Source organism: Urocampus carinirostris, chromosome 16 (assembly GCF_059441175.1).
Source record: "Urocampus carinirostris isolate Australia breed hairy pipefish chromosome 16, RoL_Ucar_1.0, whole genome shotgun sequence".
Classification (NCBI taxonomy): Eukaryota; Metazoa; Chordata; class Actinopteri; order Syngnathiformes; family Syngnathidae; genus Urocampus; species Urocampus carinirostris.
In genome coordinates, this window is record NC_142364.1 from 8,780,045 (window position 1) to 8,807,231 (window position 27,187).

A 27,187-nucleotide genomic window follows, 5' to 3' on the forward strand; every position below is an offset into this window, starting at 1 on the left:
CTACGGAAGCCGAAAAGCTGCAAAAAAAAAGCAGAAAACGATACCCAACACAAACAAGACCTGACGCAAGTATTGCGTGGCTTGTTCATTTTTGACTGTTTTTTCAAGGTCACAACAAGGTTGTTTTCTGTCCTTTAATGGGCGGTAAGAAGAAAAAATCGACACCCCCTGCGGTCGCTGTAACACCGGGGGCAGCGGCGGTGCCAGGCCGGGCTAGTGCACCCACAGTTGGGAATGGCGCTGCGGACGAGTCGAAAAAGGCACCGGGCAGCAAAACAGCGAAAGATAACAAATCCAAAGGTGATATAAAATATTTCTTAGTTGGTTTTAAAACTAAATATCGTTATGTATATGCTATTTTGTTTTTCCAATGTGGAAGCGTATGACTCTGTCTGTCTGTGGAGCGGACACTACCTGCATACTCTCCCAAACTCCAAATATCGCTTTTTTATTTTGTCTTTTTTTAACTTTACAATTCAAGTCATGTTTATTTCTATATCTTTCAATCACAATACATTTTAAAGGGCTGTACAGATTATTATAAAGCCTAAAATTCAAGCACTTTTCAAACCTTGAAAACACATCATTATTATTCAAGCGTTCTCAAGGATTTCAAGCACTGGTACGAACCCTCATTCAAATAAAAACACAATTTTGATGTCTTCCATCCTAGGAAATCCCAAATGTTCCAGGGCAATTTTTTTCTAGAAAAGAACAACACAAAACCCAATGGTTGGACCAATTCTTAGACCAGAAAAGAGGTTAATATTTGTCCTTATTTTAAAGGGACACTGTATCATTTAGTTCCTCCCAGCTATAAACAAAACCTTATTCATAAAAAATATACATAAATAAATCTGAATTTATTTAAAAAGTCCTAAAAATATATTATGACATGAACAAACGTCCAGTGTAATGCTGTGTGATACTGCTCAATTTCAATCTCAATTTCCACCTATCTTACAATGTCCAAATTCAGCACCAGTAATGATCAATGCACATGCATCATCTCGCAAGATTTATGAAAAGGTATTGACAAAAGAGAATGACGTTTAATGAAAAAAAACAATCACGTAAGGTAGGGAAGAAATTGTACGTTATAAAGAAATTCTATTCATTTCTGAAGTTTAAATAAGATAAAAATGGCATGTCAACTTCAGCGTATGGCTCCCCCTATAAATGATTGCAATTCCCCTTATTAAGCGATAATAAACCTTACAAACGCAACGTGCCACCTATATACTCATAGCAAAACAGTAGAATAAAAATGTAGATAGTATGTGAAAACAAGTTTATTTTATTTACCAAATAAATAACACAAACAAATATTGTGGCATCTTTCTTTCAAATGCTTTCCCCACTTGCAGTAGATTTTGTGTTGTTTAGTATACATAGCAATATATAATAAATATTTAAAATAATAAAAATAACTTGTAAAATACGAGGAATATGTATAAGTTGACAGGTATGAAATCGTAAAGGTGGACAGGTATGAGTAAACTAGATCAATTTTAACACAATGTTAACACTCTTAGCTTGTGCAGACAAACAATAGCGACTGATAGCTTTTGACTAATATGCAACAATTAACTAGTTTAACTTTTTTTGATAATTAAAACCAGTTTTGATTTATTCAACTTTACCCCATTCAAACTCAAGCCTTAATTTCACAATAAAATAAATACTAAAACGTTTTGTTTTTAAAATCACAATTATTCATATTGAAATATTCTTCGTTTGTCTTATTTATTCTACTATTTATTTGTTACATATTTATCCAGGGTACCCGGAAATCCTTAACAAGTCTTAAAAGGCATTAAATTCACTACTCTTAAAAAAAAGGCCTTAATTGACATTAAAATGGCTTAAATCCAATTTTTGAAAGTCTTAAAAATTGAACACATTAATCAGATTTATATTTGTTTGAACTGAAAAGATTAAAGGTGGCAGGGCAGCCTCGCCGTGTGAAGTTTGCATGTTCTACCCGGGCAATCTGGTTTCCTCCCACATTCCACAAACATGCATGCCAGGTTAATTGGCCGGTCCAAATTGTCCCTAGGTGTGAATGAGCGTAGGTGTGGCCTGTGACTGGCTGGCAACCAGTTCAGGGTGTCCCCTGCCCACTGCCCGAAGATAGCTGGGATGGGCTCCAGCACCCCCCGTGACCCTACTGAGGATAAGCAGTGCAAATAATGGATGGATGGATGAAAAGATATAGTGAAAATAAAATGTCATTTTTCATGCATCATGATAAAAAAAATCTTCACGAATGTAGCAAAAGAGTTTCATGGAATTAGTAGTGATCTACCGGTTTTAACTGAGGATCCATTGTAAGCTGTAAACATCCTTTTTATTAATTATTTTCAATGTCTTTGGAGAGTGCTATGGTTTTCAGATAGAACGTTTTCAAATGGACCAAAATGTGATATAAGTAAAAAAAGTAAATTAACATTTGTTTCAAATTGCCTCTAATTCATACAGTGTTTATTATTTTGTTTCATTTTTTTTTTGTAGACTTGGTATTAGATTTGATTTCACCTGCCTTAAGCTGTAAACAATGTACATTACATTGTAAGCAATGACTATAAAGACAATTTTATTTTATTCTAAATTTATCTAATGAATTCGATATATTTCAGAGGGCCTAATCTAACGTGCAATTTGGTCTTTTTTTTCTTGTGTAAACCCCATTTTTGCATCATCTTTGTGTCATATTGGCAAATAATTACCACAGCCAGGGTTGGGTAGGGTTACTTTAACTGTATTACTTTCAATTCATTTTGGATGACTCCAATACCAAATATGCTAATAAAAGACAAAAGAAATTAAATATGAATAAAATGATGACTGACAACATGCGGTAAACTTTCTCTCCTGGCTTTGATCTCTTTGATCTCTGGCAAAACTAACATAAAATGCCACAGAAACAAAATGAAAATAAATCCAAACAGCTCGCCAACATCATTTTTGCCGTTCCATGTATTCTGTTACTCCCCAAGCCTGCACAAAATTTAGTAATTTTATTTATATTTAGTTTCTTTTGTCTTTTATTAGCATATTTGGTATTGGAGTCATCCAAAAGTATTTGAAAGTAATCCAGTTAAAGTAACCCTACCCAACCCTGACCACAGCAAAGTAACTTTAAAAATAATGAAATATGCTTTGCAGCTCCAAAGACTTACAGTCTGGCCAACACTGCCCAGGTGGACACAGGGGGTGCGTCGGACAAATCCATCCTTAAAGTAAGCCAGATTTCTTTTTTTTTTTAATAAATGTTTTATTTTGAAAATCCACAAAAATGTCCTCTGCTGTAGGTTTCCATTCAAGCCGACCTAGAGAAAAAAATTATCAAGCTGATCAATGACTTCCGGCAAGAGAATGGCGACAAAGGACCTGTTTCGGGAAGACTCACCACCAAAAAACTTTTGGTGAGGTTGAACATATTTACAGTAGATCCCGGGGATAGTGCGTCCCCCCTTCACGAAGTTTTCACTTTACGGTTTTGATGTTTTTTAGGGCCCCACTTTAAAGCATCAACCCCATTATATGCCATCAACCACAAACTATGACTTATAAAATTCAAGCTTCTGTGTGATTTTGTGTATGTATTTTATCTTTAAGATGCCTGTCGGATATTGGTTGACATCATATAAAATATTGTTCTGCTATCGGTTTGCGGCACATCATCTTGAAAAATCTGATACGGTATTGGCTTAACTCCTTCCCACAATGCCTTTCTCTCATCTCATTTAGTTCAGGATCTCATGTGCTTTGTACAATCACAATTGTACAATATTACAATACTGTATTTTTTTTTCCTACTGTACTTATTCGTTATGGTCCCTAACGCTTGTAGTGATGCTAAAGGGAGAAGAAAAAAGATGATAACCATGGAAACTAACCTTGCAAAATACAACAGTTTTTACAGTGGTTAAGGAATATGGCAGTAACTAATCGATGATCTGGAAAATTTATTTTTTCTTTTTTGTGTATGTCATTTTTAATGATTGATGGGCATTTTTTTCCCTACTATTCATCAGAAACAAGGTTACAATAAATTGAAAATAGACCGTTTTGATAAACAATTGACAAAACAGAAGGAGGGGGGATTCGGAGCTTATCTTGCTTCCCTTTAACCATCCAAACACTTTTCACATTAGTCAGATCATGTACCGGTAATGGGCAGCACGGCGGCGCAGTGGTTAGCACGTGTGCGGCACAGTTCTAAGGTCTTGGGAACCTCCTGTGTGGGTTCAAATCCAGCTACCGGAATTCCTGTGCGGAGTTTGTATGTTCTCCCCGTGCTTGCGTGGGTTTCCTCCGGGCACTCCGGTTTCCTCCCACATTCCAAAGACATGCATTTCAGGTTAATTGGCCAGTCCAAATTGTGTGAATGGGCAAGCGAATTGTCTGTCCCTGTGTGCCCTGCGATTGGCTGTCCCCTGCCCACTGCCCGAAGATTGCTGGGATGGGCTCAGGCACCCCCGCGACCCTACTGAGGATAAGCGGTGCAGCTAATTAGATGAGATAATGAGATGTACTCAAATTATTATAAAAAGGTATGATCATCACACAAGAACACTCAGTACTATAACAAAGACTGCGGTATCATGGCCTTAGTCAGGTCTGAACAATAAGGGCTTGTGACTTTTATTCTAGTATGATTCATTAAGGGCAGCACGGCGGCGCAGTGGTCAGCGCGTGTGCGACACAGTTCTGAGGTCATGAGATCGAACCTCCTGTGTGGAGTTTGCATGTTCTCCCCGTGCTTGCGTGGATTTCCTCCCACATTCCAAAAAACATGCATGTCAGGTTTATTAGCTGGTCCAAATTGTCCCTAGGTGTGACTGAGCGAGCAAGTTGTCTGTCTCTGTGTGCCCTGCGATTGGCTGGCAACCAGTTCAGGGTTTCCCCTGCCCACTGCCTGAAGATAGCTGGGATGGGCTCCAGCACCCCCGCGACCCTACTGAGGATAAGCTGTGCAGACAATGGATGGATGAATGATTTATTAAAGGTAGTGTCAGTTACTTCAAAATATTGTACTTGCTGACTCCCTCTTCTGGCTGAAATCATTATTGCAGCCTCTGTTTTGTATGGCTCGTGCACGTATGTGTCTCTCTCAGACACGTTCAATTTTTAAAAAATCTTTCTTGGGGTTGGGTTGGCATTTGGACTGTATTTGAAACAGTTTTTTTTTCTTACGTTCACTGTTTCCATCCTAGAATGAAAGAAAACCGCGACCACGCGTGTGCAATCTATCAAGCAACCCCCCCAAAACATTTCCATAGGTTTGTATACCCTGCTGTATGGCAATTTTACTTCCCAATTCCCCGCTTCAAAACGAATTTATGTCATATCCCGGGGCTCTACTGTATAGGAATGACCTTTAACAGCCACACAGTGTTTAGCTGTCATTTAGTTTGAGCTTTTTGGATTGTGTTTTTTACTGTTGGGCACATGCAGGATCTGTACACGGCACTCCAGAAGTTCGATTTCAAGCGGGAACATATCGAGGAAGCCATGAAGAGCAGCGTGCTTTACGGCGGGGATCTCCACTCCGCCCTCGACTGGCTCTGCCTGAACCTCCGAGACGGTAGATGCACAACTTTCTATGGTTGTTCTCCTTCAATAGCCCGCAGGATGATAGTTTAAAGCCCCCGCTCTAATATGAATGTTTTGAATGGACAGTGTGATTTATAAAGCATCTCCTGGTGGTTTTCAGAAATCTTCCTTCAAAGAAAAAACGGCATCACTGTCAACTTGTACGTTTTCCCCGTATTTTCTAAGTTTTTCGATCATTTCAAATTGAGTATGCTGTTTAACAGCTTTTGTACAGAAGGGTAAAAAACGTTTGTTAATTCATTTTCCTCATGTTGATCTTTTTGAGTTTTCCCTTGCCCTCATGTTGGTTTTAGATCAGGGGATGGTGATTAAGGGCTATACAAATAGACTTGACTTGACATAGGACCAATTTCGTTTTGCCCATTTCGTCTCTTATTCGGATGGCACTGGTAACAGACTATAAGGTTAACACAAACGATTTAATATAACAATTAGGGAAAAAACTCTGAAAGATGCTGCTGGAATCTTTTTTGGGTGGGCGGGTGAATAAAATACACTTGTTTACACAAATAATCTTATGTAAATAGGTGCTGCATCGTGTTTGTAAGGTTTATTATCACTTTGCAATCATTATTAATGGTACAACTGGCTAAGGTTGACAGATATGCAATATCGAGTTTAAAAATAAACAATCACACATGAACTATAATATAAAGGTGCATGTTTGAAAATACTTTGCCTTTATTTTACATAACATTAGCTTAATCTTAAGATAACGGACATAATCTTCAGTCGTCTTGCTGCTACCCAATATAAAAAGACAAAAGGCTGACCAAAAAACTAGAAGAAAAATGGTGCTCTGTGGTTACTTTGAGTTTCTGTAATTTGTATTCTTCCTTTTGCTTATAGCACTCGTTTTTGGTTGCACCACACAAAACAGCAATATCTAGTTGTCAAAAAACGCTCACTGTCCCTTTAATGTAAGTGTATTACCCGCAAATTATATATTGATTTATGACTGACTGATTTATTCTCATCAGTTTTTTTTTACATTTTTAGATCTTATGTAGTAATTAAAAAAATAATGATGATATTTGAGTGCAGTGGAATGTTTTTTCTTGTGGAAAACCCGATTCGGACCCTAAATAAATAGAGTTTGAGACCCCCGTTTTAAAATATGTCATGTATTTTCAGAGGAGCTGCCGGATGGTTTCAGCCAGCAGATGCAGGAGGAGAGCCAGAAGAGCAGACCGAAGTACCAGCCTCCTCCAGTTCGACCCAGAACACCGAGCCCAGATCTACCTAAAATACCCCCTTCTCGAGACGCCGCCAAGGTGTACAGTTGTTAAAACTGTAGGTAATCTTGTCTTGCCGTATATTTAAAATTTTATAATCCAGTCCGTAGAAGACGAGGACGCACGCATGAAGGATTGGATCTTAAGGTATGCTGAGCAGAGCAGTGATGAGGAAGATGGTGAGGAAGAGGGACCAAAGGTCTTGCAACGCAACCCCGAATTGGATGAGAAGTTTGATCCGGTATGTGAATTTAAATCATTTAATTGATTCAACATTAGAACTAGCATCTATTGTGGATCTAGGATCTTTTATGTTTTTTTTTTAATTTATGAAGAATTTTTACACCGGTAGGGGCACTGAATAATACATACTAGGGGGTTTTAATTCGCATTGTATCATTTTTTTTTTAAGGTAGCATTTTTTGTTTTTTGAATGAAAAAAAGCTATTTCCATTCATATATGATTTAAAAATGGTGTATAACTTCACATATTACTAGTGGCCGAAATGAATTTCCTCCGTAGGGTGTCTGGGTTTTCCCTTAGAGATAAGGTGAGAAGCTCAGTCATCCGGGAGGGACTCAATAAAGCCACTGCTCCTCCGCATTGAGAGGAGCCAGTTGAGGGGGCTCGGGCATCTGATAAGGATGCCTCCCTCGGGAGGTGTTCCGGGCATGTATCACCGGCAGGAGGCCCCGGGGGCGACCCAGGACACACTGGAGGGATTTTGTCTCTAGGCTGGCCTGGGAATGCCTAGGGATCCCGTCGGATGAGCTGGAGGAGGTGGCTGGGGATAGGGACGTCTGGGCTTCCCTTTTAAGGCTGCTGCCCCCGCGACCCGACCTCGGATAAGCGGAAGACGATGGATGGATGGAACTTCACATATTCAAAAATTGAACGAATGACATCCATGTTGCAGAACGATCGTTACTTGATCCTGACTGCTCAGCTTTATGACGCAAAAGAAACCGCAATGGCGGCCAAAACCAAAGGAGACAAGGCGGCTCAGCGGATGGCGCAAGACAGAATACGCGTCATACAGCAAGGTTATTCACGTGACTTCGTATAATTCAACTATCGTGATGTAAATAAACCTGACCATATTTTTGTGTTAGAAATGAAGCCTCTAGAGTCGCACCCTGTTTTCAATCCAGCCATTAAAGTGGTGGAGGTGCCCCAAATGGAGAAGAAGAAGAAGAATCCATCGGTCAATGACGAGAAAGATGAAATTGGTTTCCGATTATTTGAAAAGGCAGAAAAAGAAGCCCCGGCAGAAAAAGGTAGAGTTTACAAGGAGTATCTTTGATTACCGTATTTATTCATGTATAACGCACACCGAAAAGTTCTGATTGAAAATCGGTTTGAAATTTTGTTTTGCTTTTTCTCAGCTCAAACTAAACATGTAATTTCCAAACATGTTGAATACCAGCAGCCATGATAGAATTCATTTCTTGATCATTGGGTTGTAGGGGCACCATTTCTTTATCAAACAAAACCATCAAAAACCTCATCCTCCGTTTCTGAACAGCTTCTCTAAATCTCAATTAAAAGGTTCACTTTATTCACTTTTTAGAGTCACTTTTCAGTAGTTAGAACAACAGTCCCAGCAGACATGTTACCCCAAACGTGGCCAATCCATTCTTTTCATTATAATCCGTTGGAACTTTCAACGCCGCTGTAGTTCTGGTCCAGGTGGAAAAATGACACAGTTTCATGAAACAAATGCAGCAAGAGGATAACAATAACTTTCAAGTTGCTAGATACGCTACGGCGTTAGCATCCATGACTACTTCCGCATACAATGGGTTGCTTTTGATGTCGTGTGTCCTCTTCTGCTTGTTGGAAACTTGTGGCTAACACGGGAGAAGGCATAAAAGTCACAGCAGAACGCCCACATATAGCATTTTGTTGTGAACGATCGCGTAAAAAACATCAGATTTGTAAGTCTTGACACGGCCAAGGTTCAAACCTGAGATCTCACAGTTTCGGGGGCAGGCGCCCAAACCTAAGGCTACTGAGGTCTATATCTGCCGCTCTACAAGAAGCACTGCAGGATACGGCGCACCGGACAGTTTGAAGAAAATCCGAGACTTTTATGAGTGCCTTATGGTCACGAAAATATCTTTTTGTTCTTTTCATTTTCTAACATTGGTCTCTGTCGTATTGAGATTTTTTTGCAACCTCCCTGTGTGGAGTATGCATGTTCTCCTCGTGCCTGTGTAGGTTTCCTCTGGGCACTCTGGTTTCCTCCCACTTTTCAAAAATATGCATTTCAGGTTAATTGGCTGGTCCAAGTTGTCCCTTGGTGTGAATGAGCGAGGGAGTTGTCTGTCTCTGTGTGCCCTGCCACTGGCTGGCAAACAAGTTCAGGGTGTCCCCTGCCCACTACATGAAGATGAGTGGAATGGGCTGAATGATTTTTGTGAAATTCAGCATGATAGGCAACTTTGTCCTCCTCTTCTCAGCTCAACTCACATTTCAGTGTGGGCAAGGTGGGGAAAATAAATGTTACGTACCAGGAACGGAGATGGGACCCAATTGCATTTATTTTACTCAGCTTTATTTAGAAGAAGGAAAGGCTTTAACCCACGATCCAGGGATCGTCAGTCACGGATAGCAGATCGCTGGGAACGCGGAAGTGGCACTTCCGTGTTTAGCGAAGGCAATGTTGAAAACGAGAAAAAAACAGGTCGATGGCTGGGGCGGAGGAGCAAAAACGTAAACGGGTTCAGAAAAAGGTCGGCAACGGGAATCAGGTGGAGAACAGGGCAGGATAGAGTCAGGAGTCACAAAAGTTTGCCTAGCGTGTAGCGTAGGTTCACAGACGATCCGACAAATGTTGACAGGAAAGCGGGGGTTTAAAAAAGAGGAAGCAGCCAATTTGCGTCGGCGGCTGTTGGCGCCAACAGAGCAGACTCGGGTGCCCCGCATCAGTAATCATGACAATAAATGAATGAAGATGCGCCTTACCTCTGCGCAAGAACCATCGAGAATTACTGTATCATTGTAAAACGCCCGCTCAAGTGATTTGGATATTGTTTCTAAAAATAGACCGTCGGTGTCTTGTGGGTCGAGAAAGGTTGCATTCAATGTTTTGATATTGTGCTCAATTATTGCACACTTACCGTAATATACTACTGTAAAACCCAAATTTTGAGTTGTTTTTTAGGTTTGTTTTATTTAACATACTGATGACCACCTTTTTAGTTACGCAGCAAAAGAAGAAGAACGAGCCTAAAGACATCCGGGATTTTGACTACACGGCACGCAGTTGGACGGGCAAGTCCCCCAAACAGTTCCTCATTGACTGGGTGCGCAAAAACCTTCCCAAGAGTCCAGCACCGGCCTTCCATAAAGTGGCTGCGGGAAGATACTGGCGGTGCAAGTATGTGATGTTTCTTGTTTATTTATTTGCTCCCCTGACTGTTTACCATTGTGTTAAATTTTGGTTTCGGTTGACATTGAGGGTCCGCGTCCAGAGGACGGAAGACGTCTTGGAAGTGTGTCCAACCATCCTGACTGAGGACTCCATGCAGGCTCAGCATCTGGGCGCCACTTTGGCACTCTACAACCTGGTGAAAGGGCAGGTAGTGAATGAAGTTGACAACTAGGGGGCACTGTGAAAGTCCCTGCAGCTATGATCGTTTAAATCAGGGGTCTCCAACCTTTTTGAAGCTCAGAGATACTTTTTGTTCGTAATTAGCGCAAAGGGCACCCAGTTTTATATGCATTTCTAAAATAACAACGATTCATGTTTATTTTTATGTTGTTACAATGTTATTACCAGGTTTTTTTATTGGATATAGGGTTAAATGAACTCAGTCAAGCACTGAAAAAAAAATCGGTTTTACTAAAAAAATTACAATGACCAAGCAAGTCAAGTCATGTTTATTTGTGACGCCCTTAATCACAAAGAGTCTCAAAGGGCTGCACAGACCACAGATTATTGCAAACCACGGTCTATTATTACACCATCCCCTGATCTAAAACCTACATGAGGGCAAGGAAAAACTCAAAAACCTTAACATGAGGAAAGTGAAGAAAGTGCATTATTTAAATCAATACTCTGTTTTATTGAAATAATTATTTCAAAAGTAATACTTTTTTGAATATTTACATATTAAATGTATAGTAAATTTTATGTTTAATATATATATATATATTTTGGACTACTATTAACTATTAGTGTTTTTCTGTTCTGAAACAAACGAATTTTGGAAATAAGTGTTTTTCACATGACATTGACAAATTGCAATGCAATGAAACATATTTAATATTCAAAATTGACGATGATTGTTATACATAAGGCGAAAAAAATGTCGGCAATTTTAGGAAAACGTGGAAGATATTTATTTTTTATTTTTTTCCTGAATGTTTGGTTTGGAAAAAACTAAATTAATTTAAAAAAATGTTTTATGCAAAAACAATAAATTCCAAAGACAAATTTGTCAGTTAAATAAACATAAAAATTGAAAAAATGTCCTTTGGGAAGTACTGGATGGATACACATGAAAAAATATTCTCCGTTTCATATTTGGCTGTTTGAATATTAATAAAATGAAGTACTGTCTTTAAATACTTATTAAAAATAATAAACAAATATAAACACAAAATGATCAATGTCATTTTTCTTTTCTTTTTTAAATCAAGATTTCCTTAAATGAACTAAAATTTGATATGCCTTCTAATCTGAGCAAACTGAGATATAAAACGATGAAAATAAGACCATTAAGTTCAAAAAACATGTTTGGATGGAAAAATTCTTAAAAATAAATTAAACTTGTTGCTGTTAGGATGAATGCTATTATTTAAAGAGTACTGTATTTTCCCGAATATATAGCGCCCCTAAAAACCCCAAATTGGCGCAAAATTTGAAAGTTTGCCTTATAACAACAGAATATTGGTGGATAAGATGGGAAATCCGCACAGTCTCAATAGGTGTGCATTACTACACGAGGTTTTACGGTATGTTACCATATTAGTGCAATGATTGATCAATCTATACTATATACATCGCTGACCATATTGTATGTAGTGGCATTCGAACCCGAGTCATGGCAGTGAGAGTGCCGAACTTTTACCACTGTGGTACAGGTGCCATTCGAAAAGGTATTAGAGATCTCATCATCACACATTTTTTACTCTGAGTGCCAGAAACACTGATCTCTCCACTTCTTCACCTACCAGAGTGATGAACATAATTTACTTTGAAAATCAGTGTTTCTGGCACCATAAGTAAAGATTGTGTGCTAATGAACTAAACTCTAATCTAATACCTTTTCGAATGTCATCTGCACCACTGGTTGTCAAGGGCAGTGATTTTCAACCACTGTGCCGCGACACACTAGTGTGCCGTGAGAGATCGTCGGGTGTGCCATGAGAAATTATCCAATGTCACTTTTTAAAATTTAAAATTGTATAAAACATTTATGAATCATTTTCTGCAAATATTATGTCATTGTCAAGTGTCTGTGCTGTAAAAACTGGGGGTATTATAAATTATATTGTAATCAAACATACTGTGGGCAGCACGGCGGCGCGGTGGTTAGCGCGTGTGCGGCACAGTTCTGAGGTCATGGGTTCAAATCCAGCTACCAACCTTACTGTGCGGAGTTTGCATGTTCTCCCCGTGCTTGCGTGGGTTTCCTCCGGGCACTCCGGTTTCCTCCCACATTCCAAAAACATGCATGTCAGGTTGATTGGCCGGTCCAAATTGTCCCTAGGTGTGAATGAGCGAGCGAATTGTCTGTCCCTGTGTGCCCTGCAACTGGCTGGCAAGCAGTTCAGGGTGTCCCCTGCCCACTGCCCAAAGATAGCTGGGATGGGCTCCAGCACCCCCGCGACCCTACTGAGGATAAGCGGTGCAGACAATGCATGGATGGGTGGATAAACATACTGTTCGGTGTCATTTTATAAAATTTTTGGTTAGTGGTATGCCGCAAAAATTTTCCAATGTAAAAAATTAGCCGTGGCTTAAAAAAGGTTGAAAAACACTGGTCTGGGGTAAAGTGTCAGTGGTCTCACTACCGTGGCCTGGGTTTGATTCCCGTTGCTTACAATGTTTCGCGATAGTGGTCAGTGACACAAATCGACCGATTAAGCATTGCAGTAATATATACCGTAGCAGTTTTATGAATAAACATGGTCGATATCATGCGCCTTATAGTCCGGTGCGCCATATGTATGAATATTTTTTTGGGGGGGGGGGACAAAAGACTATTTTTGGGGGGGTGCGACTAATAGAGCGCAACATAGAGTACATTGCTAACGTAAAAAGTGAACTCCATTGCTCTATATTTCTTTTTGAATGTTTCCCCAGTCGGTGCACCAGCTCCTCCCCCCCACCTATCGAGACGTGTGGCTGGAGTGGCGAGATGGCGAGCTGCAGCAACGAGAAGAGACGCGCAGTGCCGCCAACAAGCCCCGAGACCAGTTCATCGCCCGACTCCTGACTCGCCTAAAACAGCAGCAGCACCATCACCAAGAGTCCCAATCGGACGGCCCGATCCAGCTTGCCAACCCTGCCGAGGATGAGGCGGAGGACTCTTGGGAGAACCTGGCAACCCTGGATATTGTGGAGAAGGGAGGAGGTGAGAGCAAGATTGAGGGAAGATGTGAGAAGGAGCAAAACAATGCTTTGAGGACGTCAAGAGAACTTCTCCTCCATCTCAGGAGTTCATCGCTTGCTCAGAGTCTTTTGGTAAGACATACTCTGACATGTTTACTCACAATTGGGCAAACCCTTTTGACTTGAGGACAAAAAGGATATTGATTTAAGTATGATCCACTTTTTCATTGAATTGTTTTTAAAACAGTAAGAATTAAAGCAAAATAATACAATACAGTGACATCTCGGTTCTCGACTGTAATCCCTTCGCGATCAGTGTTCGAACACCAAATCTTCCAAGTACCAAAACATTATTTTTCTGACACAAACTTCTGTAATCCCTTGTTTATCGCAGTTTTTTGGTGACCGGAACGCTCGCGTTATATAAAAGTCCGCAAAGCAGCTGCCCTTGGTGGCAGCAATATTTCACCAGGGATAATGGATCGCAGTGGCACGAGTGCTGTAATTTAAGGAGGAAAGGATTTTTTAAAAAAGAGCTGCCACGCATGGCACAAATTTTCTCTCTCTGCCCCTGCTCTCCGCAATAATTGACTGGGGTTAATCGATCACAGGCAGTGCAGTTCATTTTAGGCAGGCCACAATGGTCTGTACCGAAAAAGTGCACTGCCAGTCCCTCGCTCTTAGCAATAGTCGACCGGAGATAATGGATCGCAGCCACAACTGTGCATTTAAGTTTTGGAATGCCAGAACGGCACAAAAGTGTCTTCTGACGGTCCCCGCTTGCAGCAGTATAGGACTGGGGGTAATGGATCTCAGATGCAGGAGGGCAATTCATTATAGTTGGCTATAAAGTCAGAAATGGGCTGCTAGGCCCAATAAAAGTGCACACTGTCAATCCTAGCTTTCAACAATATGCGATCAAGGATATTGGATCGCAGACGTACAAGTGCAGTTCACTTTTTGGTGGAATAACGGCAAAATGGAGTTGGAGCCAGATGTAAAGGTGCCCTGTCGGGCCCTGATCACAGCAATATGTGAAATGGGTTAATGGATTGCCGAACATTTTAAACCCGTGATGCACTGAGGCAGCAAAGTATGAAAAACGAAGGATCACAGTACTCCTGAGTCCCAACTGGGTAGTTTCAGTGCGGTATTGATATTGCCGTAAAAGGAAAGGAACTAGTTCGTACTGTACTAATTATTTCAACATGTTTACATTCAGAGGGCCGGATTGCAATTTGCCATTACCTTGCTGTAGGTTACAAAAATTAATTGAAAAGTATGCATTTGAATATTATTTCTGGATTTGTTTTTAAGACTGAGCGAGAGAAACTTCCCGTCTTCCAACACCGCCAACGCATTTTGGAGGCCCTGCGGCGCCACCGTGTGGTGGTGGTGGCCGGTGAGACGGGAAGCGGCAAAAGCACGCAGATCCCGCAGTTCCTTCTGGATGATTTGCTGCTCGGAGGGGAGGGGGCCTCGGGGGCCACGGCCTGCAACATTGTGGTCACGCAACCTAGAAGGATCTCAGCTATGAGTTTGGCCAGCAGGGTCAGCCAGGAGCTGGGCTGCCGGGATGGACCTGGTTCCAAGGTGAATTCTCCCAGTTGAGGTTTATATTTTCCTTTTTTTAATGCATCTGCATTTTAGATTACATTATGGTCTTTTCGAAACCACATTTATTGTTACTGATTAGCACGAGGGGCTACCGGTTTGATATGCGTTTCTAAGATAAGTTATCATGTTACTACTATGCTATTACGAAGTTGTAGATTTTAGAAGTAGAATTACTATAAACTAAAATGGGTTGAGAATATTATTTCCTAAAAAAATCCACATTGTGAGCTATTTTCAGAACCAGGATGCATGTTGGTGACCCCTGGACTGTGTAGGTGTGGTCATTTTTGGGGTACTTCTCATCTCATCTCATTAGCTGCACCGCTTATCCAATCATCAGGCAGTGGGCAGGGGGACACCCTGAACTGGTTGCCAGCCAATCGCATGGCACACAGGGACAGACAACTCGCTCGCTCATAGGGACAATTTGGACCGGCCAATCCACCTGAAATGCATGTCTTTGGAATGTGGGAGGAAACCGGAGTGCCCGGAGGAAACCCACGCAAGCATGGGGAGAACATACAAACTCCGCACAGGAAGTACGGTAGCTGGATTTGAACCCACACAGGAAGTGCTGCCCTTTTGGGGTACTTTACAATTACAATTCAGGGATACTGTTTTTTTCTTTCATATTTTTGCACCTCATTAAGATTCAAATTGTACATTTTTAAAATTAAAAAAAGGAAATTGATTTAGTTCATTGCCCATCGCTACTTAATAGACATTTTGCTCTTTTTACCATAGTTTTTTAAAACTTGTTTACGATTCATGAATCCAATCAGGGGAAGTAAAATAATTATATACCATCTGCCTTGTCAGATATATACATATTTTATTATTTTAGGACTTATTTTGGAGTGTTTTTAACATGATTTCCCTTAATCACTATGGTCGTAGGGGCACCATTTCTTGTGGTGTGTCTTGGGCGGTCATGGTGGCGCCCATCCCTCCCCAGGCCAACAAATGTTTCTATCCGGTAACATGAGAGTGCCAATTAAAACAAAATAGTGTAACAAACATCAACATTTAACATAAGATTTAAAGAAAATAAATTTAGGATTTAGAATATTAATTATAGCATCGTCTACTTTTTTTACTGTTTCCTTCTCTAGCCACTCTTTTGGCTGCAGGCTATGGCTCTTTGCTATTGTTATTGTAAGCTTTCCTGTGTAAATAAAGTTAGCTTTGTCCTTCAGTAGCATTTGCCCTCCACAACAGAATGTCTGTGTGTTCCATAATTCAGGGATCGATGCTTGACCAATCTTAGCCCAATTTTAACCCAAATTCCAAAACTTTTAAGTACACATGCTACCGGTGACTAATCTAAACGTACAATTCATTCTTTTGCCCATTCACAGTCGTCCCTATGCGGCTACCAGATCAGGATGGAGAACCAATCGGGCGAATGGACCCGCTTGTTGTACTGCACCACCGGAGTTCTGCTACGGAAGCTCCAGCACGACCGACACCTCAGTTCCCTGACGCACGTCATCGTGGACGAGGTACCACAAACGCACCCCGGTAAACCTTTAATAAGAAAATTCGACACGTGATCGATGCTCCACAGGTGCACGAGCGAAGCGTTCAGTCCGACTTCCTGCTGACCATTCTGAAAGACCTGGTCGCCAGGCGGGCCGACCTGCGACTCATCCTCATGAGCGCCACCGCCGATTGCCAGAAGTTCTCCAATTATTTCAACCGCTGCCCCGTACTCAACATCCCGGGACGGACCTTCCCAGTTGAGGTAAGCTGATAACTTAAAGTAACCATATGTGATATAATTGAAATAATTGATTGAAGAAACAATCTGCAGTGTTCATTTTACCTGGGAAAAGTGATGAGTCCCGGGGACTCGCATGCTCAAAAATCTATGGGTCCCAACAGAAATCTATGGGTCCCCCAAATTTAGTGTTATCGAGGTTGAAATTGTAAATCAGGGACAAATATGTAATAAAAATCTATATAAATATATATATATATATATATATATATATATATATAAATATATATATATATATATATATCATTACTAATTAAGAAGCGACTTCAAAGTTACAGTGCATAGTGGTAAAAATACACGGGTTCCCCTGACGTTGTGTCCTAATGTGTCGAGAACAAAGTTAAGTAGAGTTAGTAGAGAACCGGCTTCTTCGGCTCGGCTCACTAAAAGGAACCGGCTCATTCGGGTCCTAAAAGGCTCTTCAGGTTGTTTTTGCTTCTTTAATCCAAACATGACCAAATATGATGTAAAACTATGCACAATATGACTTAAAAGAAGGGGGAATAGAACAAAAAAGAAAAAAATACCAAAATGAAAAAGTAGTGAAAAGCTGGGAAAAAAAAGAAAGAAAAGGAAGAGAAAAAAAGAAGGAAACATTTTTTAAAAAGACAGAAAAAAAGCAAAGAAAGAAACGTAGGAAAAAAGTAAATGGAGAACCAAAAGAAATAACTAACAGCTCGGAAAAAATAAACACAATGAGACTTTTTTTAAAGGGATTTAAAAAAAAGTAGAAAAAACACACGGAAAAAAAGAAGAAAAAGTTTGTGTTGCATTCAAATAATTTCCAATTGTATCAAGTGAATCTTGTTGCCAACATGGTACTTCCACTAAAAAATGTGACTAAGTACATTTCTGTATCTTGCAACCGACTCAATAAGCCCCCGAAAAATGTTAATATTATGCGACAAAATATATCAGGAAAAAATAAAGAAATGGATATCTTGTGAAAGAATTGTAAGAACAAACGACGTTTGTAGGCCGTACAACCTTTGTAATAGTACATGAGTCAATTCATTCAAAAGAGAAAAATCATTTTGCATTGCCGGAAACTGAGCAAAATGTAACTTGATGACATGTTTGACAATTAATTATCTTGCCACACTTGGGATTATGGTTGCTCACTGTTGTTTCAAGTGTTTCTCACCGACTTTGTGTGAACGCTCAGACCCGTGGAAAATTAGAGGGAACATTGGCAGCGAGCCATAACCTGCAGCCAAGTGGTTAACAGGAGTGACAAAAGAAGGAAACAGTGGTAAACAAAATTGAAGATGATATTTTCACATTTGTAAAACTGTAATTCTCTAAAAATATATTTTTTATAGAAATAGTACATGTGTTTTTGCAAATCAATCAATAGTCTTTTTTTGGATAAAGTATTTTTACACAACAAGGAGTTACTATATAAGACACACTGAGGTTAAAAAATTGATTTTCATCCTCTTGAGGTTGACAATCTACAAATACAAATTGCCTAAACGAAACAGAGTTTACTTTTGTTCCCAGGTGTTTCATTTAGAGGACATTGTCGAGGAGACCGGCTATATCCTGGAGAAGGACTCGGACTACTGCCAGAAGGTCCTGGAAGAGGAAGAAGAAGTTTCTGTTGCCGTCACACAAAAAGGCGGAAGGACTTTACAGCACCAGGAAGTCATCGTGAGGGACTCGTCATCCGGTTGGGATTTAGGTCCGGACCTGGACCACTTTAGCTCAAGAACTCGCCAGGTGCTGCAGTATATGAACCCCAACAAGATCAACATGGATCTACTGGTGGAGCTCATCGCCTACCTCGGTAGGCCCAAAAGCCATAAAAGCAAAAATATTTTGATTTTGATTTCTCTCTTAAGAGCCACACCATATCATTTAAGACAAAATTCAATAAAACCGCTAAACTCGCTAAATTTTCAGGCCATTTTATTTCACTGCGTGATGTTTTAGGATTTGATCAAATCCATGAAATATACCACTTAAAATTCGACTCCCTCCCACAATTACTTACATTCCTACCCCTCACCCTATCAAATTGCCCTAGGTGCTTTCCTTAGAGCAGGGGTGTCAAACTCATTTTAACTCGGGGGGGCTACAGGATAGAACAAACATTCTGTCGGGGGCCGGGCTAGTAGATTAAAGAGAAAGAAAAAGAGATAAATAAGAGGAAGGGAAAAGGAGAGAGGACGGGACAAAGAAAGAAAAAGAGAGAGAGGGAGAGAGCATGAGAAACAAAAGATAAAAAGTCATGAGAGAGGGGGAAAAGAAAGGGAGAGGAAGAAAGAAATAGAAAGACAGAAGGAGAGAAAAGAGAAAAGAAAGTGCAAAGGGTAGGAAGAGAGAAAGAGAAAAGGAAAAAAGGAAGTTAGAGCAAAAGAGGTTAAAAGACACAGAGAGAAAGAGACAAAGAGCAACAAAGGAAAAGAAAAAGATAGACACAGAGAGAGAGAGAAAAATAAATACAAGTACCTGTACAGTGTCTTTGTGAGAGGCACCTGGCTTTGGCAACATCAAGTTGCCATATTTCAACCTGCAGCTTGTTTTTCTCTTGCATTTTGCAATCATTTCCTTCGTCGACTTGTTTGTTATTGTCACGGTTTTCACTTTTCTTTCCACTTATCACTAACTTTCTTGGGACACATTATTATGGACAAAAAAGTAAATAAAACCAACAAAATCACAATAAAATGAGATCTGGTCCCTCTCAAATACAATTGGGATGTAACCTATGGACTGAACAGGAAGAAGGGATTGAGCACCCACTTTTGGGTCCCCACCCTCTTGTTAAGAACAACTGATATAGAGATTTTCATTGAAATATGCTTTTTTTTTCTTGGTTCTAGATAAAGCTCCACAATTCTTAACATTAGATGGCGCCGTGCTCGTTTTCCTGCCCGGTTTGTCTCACATCCAGCAGCTGTTTGACCTCCTTTCCTCAGACAAACGCTTTAAGGATAAAAACAGGTGAAACTCACAGGTCAAATGGAAACCATGTTTGATTTAACGCTTAAAATGTTTTGAAATTTAAGGTTTAAGATCGTCCCTCTGCACTCTACGCTGTCGTCAAAGGAGCAGGCTGCTGCCTTTACAGTCCCCCCTCCTGGCGTTAGGAAGGTACTACAACTTAAAAAAATTAAAGAAAACATTTAATTTATGCTGTTTTTTAAAACTGTTTTTTAGATTGTGTTGTCCACCAACATCGCAGAGACGGGTGTGACCATTCCTGATGTTGTTTTTGTCATCGACACGGGAAAAACAAAGGAGAACAAGTGAGAGAAATTTTCCTTTTTCGTTTATGAACGACATTCATATTTCGTAGTCACCTAAAATTTGCACCCTGTGTTCCAAAAAAGTAGGAAATACCGTAAATTCCGGACTATAGAGCGCACCTGATTATAAGCCGCACCCACCACATTTCGGGAGGAAAACCGATTTTGTACATACACAAGCCGCACCTGTATATAAGCCGCATGCGCCCACATTAGAAAACGCAATTCAAACACGAAATTAACCAATACCCGATGAAGTTCAAAAATCACAGCCGGCAAATTGAACGGAAAATGATACCGGTACTTAAAATTTAATGCAGACCTGCAGAGTCCAGGTGCCCGTTGAAAGTAAAAATATATATCCACTATTGTCGGCCGCGTTCACAAACACGCCTCACCTTTACTCCACTTCCCGCCAGCCCGCGTTTGCCCCGCCCCTTCTTTCTCATTTGCTCGTACAAAACATATCAGAATAAGTTTCTAAAATAAATACATTACAAAAATATACAGTTGCAAATACATATTATACATGGTTACACATATTTACAAAGAAAGACGGTACACCGAGAGAGTTTTCAAAGCTTTAATAATAATATTATAACTTTCATCCCAAACCGTGCCTGTGAAAGGGTAGCAACACGCTACTAGCAACACGCTCGTGACACTGTAAATGGGTCTGCTAAAAAATCATACCGTACATGTAGAAACCACAGTAAACCGTCCTCATCTTCCTCCTTATAACTGACGTCATCAAAGTCGTCTTCCTTCAATATGGGAAAGAGACTTTGCCATATAGACGTCGTCCCACGCTCCCTTATTCAAAAACACGCTAGCAACACGCTTGCAAAGTAAAGTTTACGTGCAGTAGCAGTTTCCTTCTTTATCGGACTGCTCGATTGCGTTTAGCTTGAAAGTTGCGTCATGTGCCTTTCTTTTTGCAATTTGCATGATAATAATAATAATAATAATTTCCTTGTATTGTCATTCTGTGTAACAATGTACACAGAACGAAATGTCGATTGCACCTGACCCGTTGTAGCGAGCCGATGCAGCCGCAGCCAACAGAGGGCGCCGCCGACCACTTTTTAAGTCTTAGGAATGACTCGGCCGGGGCGCGAACCCGAACCTCCCAGTCTCAAAGCGGGCGCCTTACCATCTAGGCTACTGAGCTGGTATGATGAGGATATGTCTACGCTAATTTAATTTGTGCACAAGCTAAGAAGTTGCAGTCTTCTTCGGCGCATATATTCCACCGGTCTAAATCTTACCTTTTGTACACGAGCGCCGCTGGCGGCCATTAGAAAAATTACATAAGTTGGCTGCATCACTGAATAAGCCGCAGGGTTGAAAGTAGCGGCTTATAGTCCGGAATTTACGGTACATACAGGTGTGTTTTCTTATTTTTGTAATTATTAATTCGTCTATATTTATCACCGACCACAATTGCATAACAACACGGATAGCGATGTAAAAGCGCCGAATCCTACCCACCAACCCTCTAGGGCAGGGGTGTCAAACTTGTTTTAGCTGGGGGCCACAAATGCTATAAAAACATCTCATGGGGGCCGGACTAGTAAGTTTAAGAGAAAGAGAGAGGGAGAAAAAGACAGAGAAAGAGAGAGCAATAAACAGATAGGGAGAACAAGGAAGACAGAGTAACAGTGAAAGAGAGAGCAAAATAGAGATGTGAATGGAGAAGAAGGGGGAAATGAATATAGAGAGAAAAAGAAAGTGATAAAAGAGAAAGATAAAAAGAATAAGAAGTGAAACAACAGAAAGAAAAAGAGTCAGCGGGAGAAATAGAGACAAAGTGAGGTGTGAGAGAGAGAGAGGTCAAAAAATGGAAAGAAAGAGGGTGAGATAGAGAAAAATAGAAAGAAAGAGAATTAAAATGTAAATTAGAGAGAGAAAATAGAAAGAGAACAAGACAGAGAAAAAGAAAGAGTTGGTGAGAGAGAAATAGAGAAAAGAGAGAGAAAAAGAGAGTGAACAGGAGAAAGAAAAAGAGGGAGAAATAAATAAAGAAGTCAAATGGAGAAATACTACCACAATTGTTTTGCAAGTGTTAACTGGCTTTGGTGACATTTTCCTCTTGCGCTTCTCTCACTGTTGTCTTGCGGGCCGTATTTAAACCATTGGTGGGCCTGATCTGGCCCGCGGGCCGCCTGTTTGACACCTGTGCTCTAGGGATATAAATGAAGTAGGAAAAGCCAATAGGTCTTATCGCATTATCTACTATTTTAAGTCACAGTACCAAATAAGACAAACTAAGCATTGTTAGTGACAAACGTTGTTGAATATGTGCGACCATGAATTTATTTGTATCTCTCAGGATGACAGAGTTACTTCCCACGATGCCTTTCGTTTTATTTCAGAATAATGTGTGCTTCGTAAAGACTTTGTTGCATCCAATTTCTGCAATTGTGATCAGTGGTATATTCCAACTGATTCATGCACAAATATGGAACTTATTTAGGAAATTGTAGAAAGCTAGGTATCTAGCTTGCTAGATAGCTAAAATTGTCGGATGATAGCAGCTAGTAACGAGCCATAACCTGCAGCCATCGGCTACCATGGGTGGCTAGAGATGGAAACTGAGGTGAAAATAATTCTACGATACCTGAGTCACAGAACTGAGCGAGATCAGCTTGCATGACCAGCTTTATCAAAACTGATTAGCCTAAATGTGGCTAATTCCATTGTGCCTTCATATGAAATATGTATCAAGACTTATTTTTGGAGGTGTGTCTTATAATCCGGTGTGCCTTACTGTGCGAAGAATACGGTATGTATCACAAAATGTTTTTATATGTATGTATGAAATATATTCACGAGGTTAGATGCCACATGTGCGGTCCCTTCTCAAGGTTTCTTCATTTTCCTCATGTTGAGGTTTTTGAGTTTTTCCTTGCCCTCATGTTGGTTCCAGATCAGGGGATGGGGTAATAATAGTCTGTAGATTGCAATAGTCTGTGGTTTGTGCAGACCTTTGAGACTCTTTGTGATTAAGGGCTATACAAATAAAAATTGACTTGACTTAACTTAAAACCAAAGGGTATCGGTATCGGTCTCCTGAAGCAGGATTTTATCGGTAGGAAAAACTAGTTATGTTGCATCTTTAATATCAAGTCATTAGTACATATTATGTAATGTCCATTATATCTTTCAGGTACCACGAAAGCAGCCAAATGAGCTCCTTGGTGGAGACATTTGTGTCCAAAGCTAGCGCCCTCCAGAGGCAGGGCAGAGCAGGGCGGGTCCGCAACGGCTTCTGCTTCAGACTTTACCCAAAGTACAGGTAAGGTAAACAATAGATAACGGTTGATATCATCTTTTAATGATTTTTTTTTTCACTCTCTTCAGATTTGATTCGTTTTTGGAATACTCCATTCCAGAGATACTTCGTGTGCCGTTGGAAGAGCTCTGTCTTCATATTATGGTAAAATACAATGCTTATAAGGAAGTACATTAAAATTCGGAGTATAAGGTGCACCTGTTTATAAGCCGCAGCCAGTACATTTTTTAAGAAAAAGACAAACATTTTGTACTTGCATAAGCCGCACCTGACTACAAGCCGCATGTGCCCACATTGAAACATGAGATATTTACAAAGAAAGACCATACACAGAAAGACTTTTAATAATATACGGTACCTTAACCCGTTAATGAAAGCTTGGGGAAAAAGTTAAAAAAATCCAAATTCAGGCAACCTTTGTCATGTTGTTTTTGTCGTTTTCATTTTTTTTCATCAGTGGAATATTTAAATGCAAAACATAAAAGATATTTCTTCATTTACTGCGTTTAAGTATCGTGTAATAATGTATTTATTGCAACACTAATTTGATTATTGCAAAATATTTTTTGATTATATAAAATATTTACATTATAAGCAACTCATAAAAAAATAGTAAGTATTATTTTTTATTTATGACGTATTTCCAATTTAAAGTCCATAAATACAAAAGATACAAAATTCCCCACAATGACAGGACTGTATCAATATAAAATAAAGCACTTCAAAATTAAATAAACTAAAATGATACATTTTTAAATAATCTAATTGTACATCAAACAATAAATATAAAACTACTGTGACTGGATTTGTAATAGATCCATGCTAATTCAATTTTATTACTAAACTAACTGAAATTTATTATTAAATATTTTTCTGATATATTTTTACAATAGCCCGAAGAATATCCATGCCTTTTTTTTTTTTTTTTTAATTTTCAATGTCATAAAATTGAAATATCAGCAATTTAAACATAACTGGTATGTATATTCTGTTTTGAGATTGGACAAATGTAAAAGAGATTTTGTAGGATACAAAGTTTTTCAATTTTTACTATTGCGCACTATTGTTTATTGTTTTGACAAATTATGTTGCTGTTCTTTGGATTGCCACTCCCTTTAAGGCTGATTTGTGTTTTTTTGTAACCTTGAAGATTTATAGTACCGTATTTTCCGCACTATAGGGCGCACCAGGTTATAGGGCGCACCCCCAAAAAAATAATTTTTGGTCCTATATCTTCCATACATAAGGCGCACCGGATTATAAGGAGCTACAATGGGAACGTGGACAAAACAGTCAGATAGTTCAGTCCAACTTATTACCCCCTAACATTCCCAAAGCTTGCAAAGAGGCAAATACGTGTCTCAGACATATACGGAAACAGTGTCTGTACGATGTCACTCAAATGCATCGTTCCAAATATCATTCGGAAGGTTAAAGTCTTGGGATTCAAGAAATGCCAACCATTCCTTAGTTTCTATTTTCTTTTTCGCTACTGTGCATATGACAATAAACACTTGGAATTGAGTTTAATTTAAAAAAAGACCCATCACAGAAACATCAAAATCACTCTGAAACAAGATACTGGGAAAATATATAGCCGGAGTAGCTCACCGAAGTCGTTGCGTTCAATAATAATGTGCAACCATGGTCCTCTTATATCCGTGAGTGTAGTAAATCCAGGAGAATAAAATATTTACAAATACAGAATAGTAAAAAATGCTTTCTGTATGCCGTCAACCACTTGCTATACACATTCATCTTTTTCGGCCAATTGCAGGCTTTGTTTTGCCCCTTTAGCCTATGCGAGCCTGTAAATGATAAAAAGGATCCGCCCCCTTTACCTCCGAATAACTTTAGCCAATAGTGATCGATTCAGATGATGATTGACACATTGGTTAGCCAATGAAACGCCGGTAAATAAATCCCAGCATCCACCGCGTACTACTTGGCATTCAGGGGAAAATCTAGTCGGCGGCTGCTGAATTAGTTGCAAGACTTTGCGACTTAATATTGATCCATATATAAGGCGCACTGTATTATAAGGCGCATGGTCAGTTTTTGAAAAAAATAAAGGCTTTTAGGTGCGCCTTATAGTGCGGAAAATACGGTACTAAAATTGGGGGTTTAAGGGATGGCTTCAGTGCGGGGGAAGGAATTCCTTAACTGAAGGCTTCTCTCCCTGTTCTCCATGCAGGTTCAAAATCCATTGATGTCTTCTCGTCTTATTTTGAGTCTCTACTAAAGTTTAAACTTAACAGTAACCTACACAGAAATGATAATGCTTATGTCGATTTTTTTCCCCCGTCTTTGTCAGAAATGCGAATACGGCCCTCCCGAAGAGTTCCTGAGCGGAGCCCTGGACGCGCCTCAGCCTCAGTCGGTGATGAACGCCGTAAACCTCCTGCGAAAAATCGGCGCTTGCCAACCGGGGCGACACCTTCTCACCCCGCTCGGCCAACATCTTGCCAATCTGCCTGTTAACGTGAAAATCGGCAAGATGCTCATCTACGGCGCCATCTTGGGCTGCCTTGAACCGATTGTAATACCTGTTTTTCTCTCTTAACCCTTGTGCCATGCGTTTTTTTTTTTTTTCTGACACAGTGCATGTCAGTGTACATTATTTGGACGTGAACTTAAATTAGGATATTTATTTACTTCCAACCTATTCCATACACATATAGTTTTTCATTTAGGACAGTACAAATCCTAAAAGGGACAACTAATAGGGTAACTAACTGACCTGAATATACCGTAAATTCCGGACTATAGAGCGCACCTGATTATAAGCCGCACCCACCACATTTTAAGAGGAAACCGGATTTTGTACATACACAAGCCGCATCTGTATATAAGCCGCATGCGCCCACATTTAAAAATGTAACACAAACACAAAATTAACCCAAACCCGACTTCAAGTCCTTTGAAGTCCCGCGATTGAAACGAAATGTCCTTAATTAAAGTCCACAGTTCAAAAATCACAGCCGGCAAAATGAACGGAAAATGATACCGGTACTTAAGGTTTGATGCAGACCTGCAGAGTCCGGGTCCCGTTGAAAGTAATCCAAGGAAAAAAAGTGTATATTTCCAAAGGTAAGGGTGGGAAAAATATATCAGATGAACACATTTACTCACGCAACTCCTTTTTCTTTAACCAACTTTTTACCCCCTCTTCTTTCCTTGTCTGTCCCTCACCTTTAGCGGTCCCCACTTAAACTCGGCACCCCGCGTTTGTTCCGCCCCTCATTTTTCGTTCACACGTGCAAAACATATCAGAATAAGTGTCTAAAATAAATATAAATAAATACATTACAAAAATATACAGTTGCAAATACATATTATACATGGGTTACACATATTTACAAAGAAAGACGGTACACCGAGAGAGTTTTCAAAGCTTTAATAATAATAATATAGCTTTGACAGGGTAGTTAATGGTAGCAACACTCGAGCGCCGCTAGCGGCCGTTAGAAAAATGACATAAATTGGCCGCATCACTGAATAAGCCGCAGGGTTGACAGTTAGGGAAAAAAGTAGCGGCTTATAGTCCGGAATTTACGGTACATATACTGTACATAAAATCTCTAGGTGAACATGTCATATATAATAATAATACATTGCATTTCGAAGCGCCTTTCAGGACACCAGAGGTCGCTGTACATATAAGTGGGACACCACAATAAAGGAAGAGAAAAACAAGCAAATTATAAATAGCCAAAAAACACATTCTAGTTAAAGGGGCGGTAAGTGAGGCAGATGCTTAAGAGGTCAAGAAAAGGCTAGTCTGAAGAGGTGAGTTTTGAGTCCGGATTTGAAGGTGG

The 27,187-nt window shown here is 39.8% G+C and overlaps 1 protein-coding gene across 1 annotated transcript in view; it reads left to right on the plus strand.

Moving 5' to 3' along the window:
* Positions 1–12: 12 nt before the first annotated feature.
* dhx29 (DEAH (Asp-Glu-Ala-His) box polypeptide 29) overlaps positions 13–27,187 on the plus strand; it is a 35,961-nt gene continuing 8,786 nt past the window's right edge. The window contains exons 1-21 of the mRNA XM_088319766.1: positions 13–300; positions 3,169–3,242; positions 3,315–3,428; positions 5,464–5,593; positions 6,757–6,896; positions 6,961–7,098; positions 7,775–7,901; positions 7,971–8,135; positions 10,063–10,240; positions 10,322–10,442; positions 13,175–13,555; positions 14,741–15,016; positions 16,399–16,542; positions 16,608–16,784; positions 18,324–18,609; positions 19,649–19,769; positions 19,835–19,919; positions 19,986–20,074; positions 23,244–23,372; positions 23,438–23,513; positions 25,684–25,908. Of these exons, the coding sequence (XP_088175892.1) occupies positions 138–300; positions 3,169–3,242; positions 3,315–3,428; positions 5,464–5,593; positions 6,757–6,896; positions 6,961–7,098; positions 7,775–7,901; positions 7,971–8,135; positions 10,063–10,240; positions 10,322–10,442; positions 13,175–13,555; positions 14,741–15,016; positions 16,399–16,542; positions 16,608–16,784; positions 18,324–18,609; positions 19,649–19,769; positions 19,835–19,919; positions 19,986–20,074; positions 23,244–23,372; positions 23,438–23,513; positions 25,684–25,908 (3,339 nt within the window). The 5' untranslated portion in view covers positions 13–137. The remainder of the gene's footprint in view (positions 301–3,168; positions 3,243–3,314; positions 3,429–5,463; positions 5,594–6,756; positions 6,897–6,960; positions 7,099–7,774; positions 7,902–7,970; positions 8,136–10,062; positions 10,241–10,321; positions 10,443–13,174; positions 13,556–14,740; positions 15,017–16,398; positions 16,543–16,607; positions 16,785–18,323; positions 18,610–19,648; positions 19,770–19,834; positions 19,920–19,985; positions 20,075–23,243; positions 23,373–23,437; positions 23,514–25,683; positions 25,909–27,187) is intronic.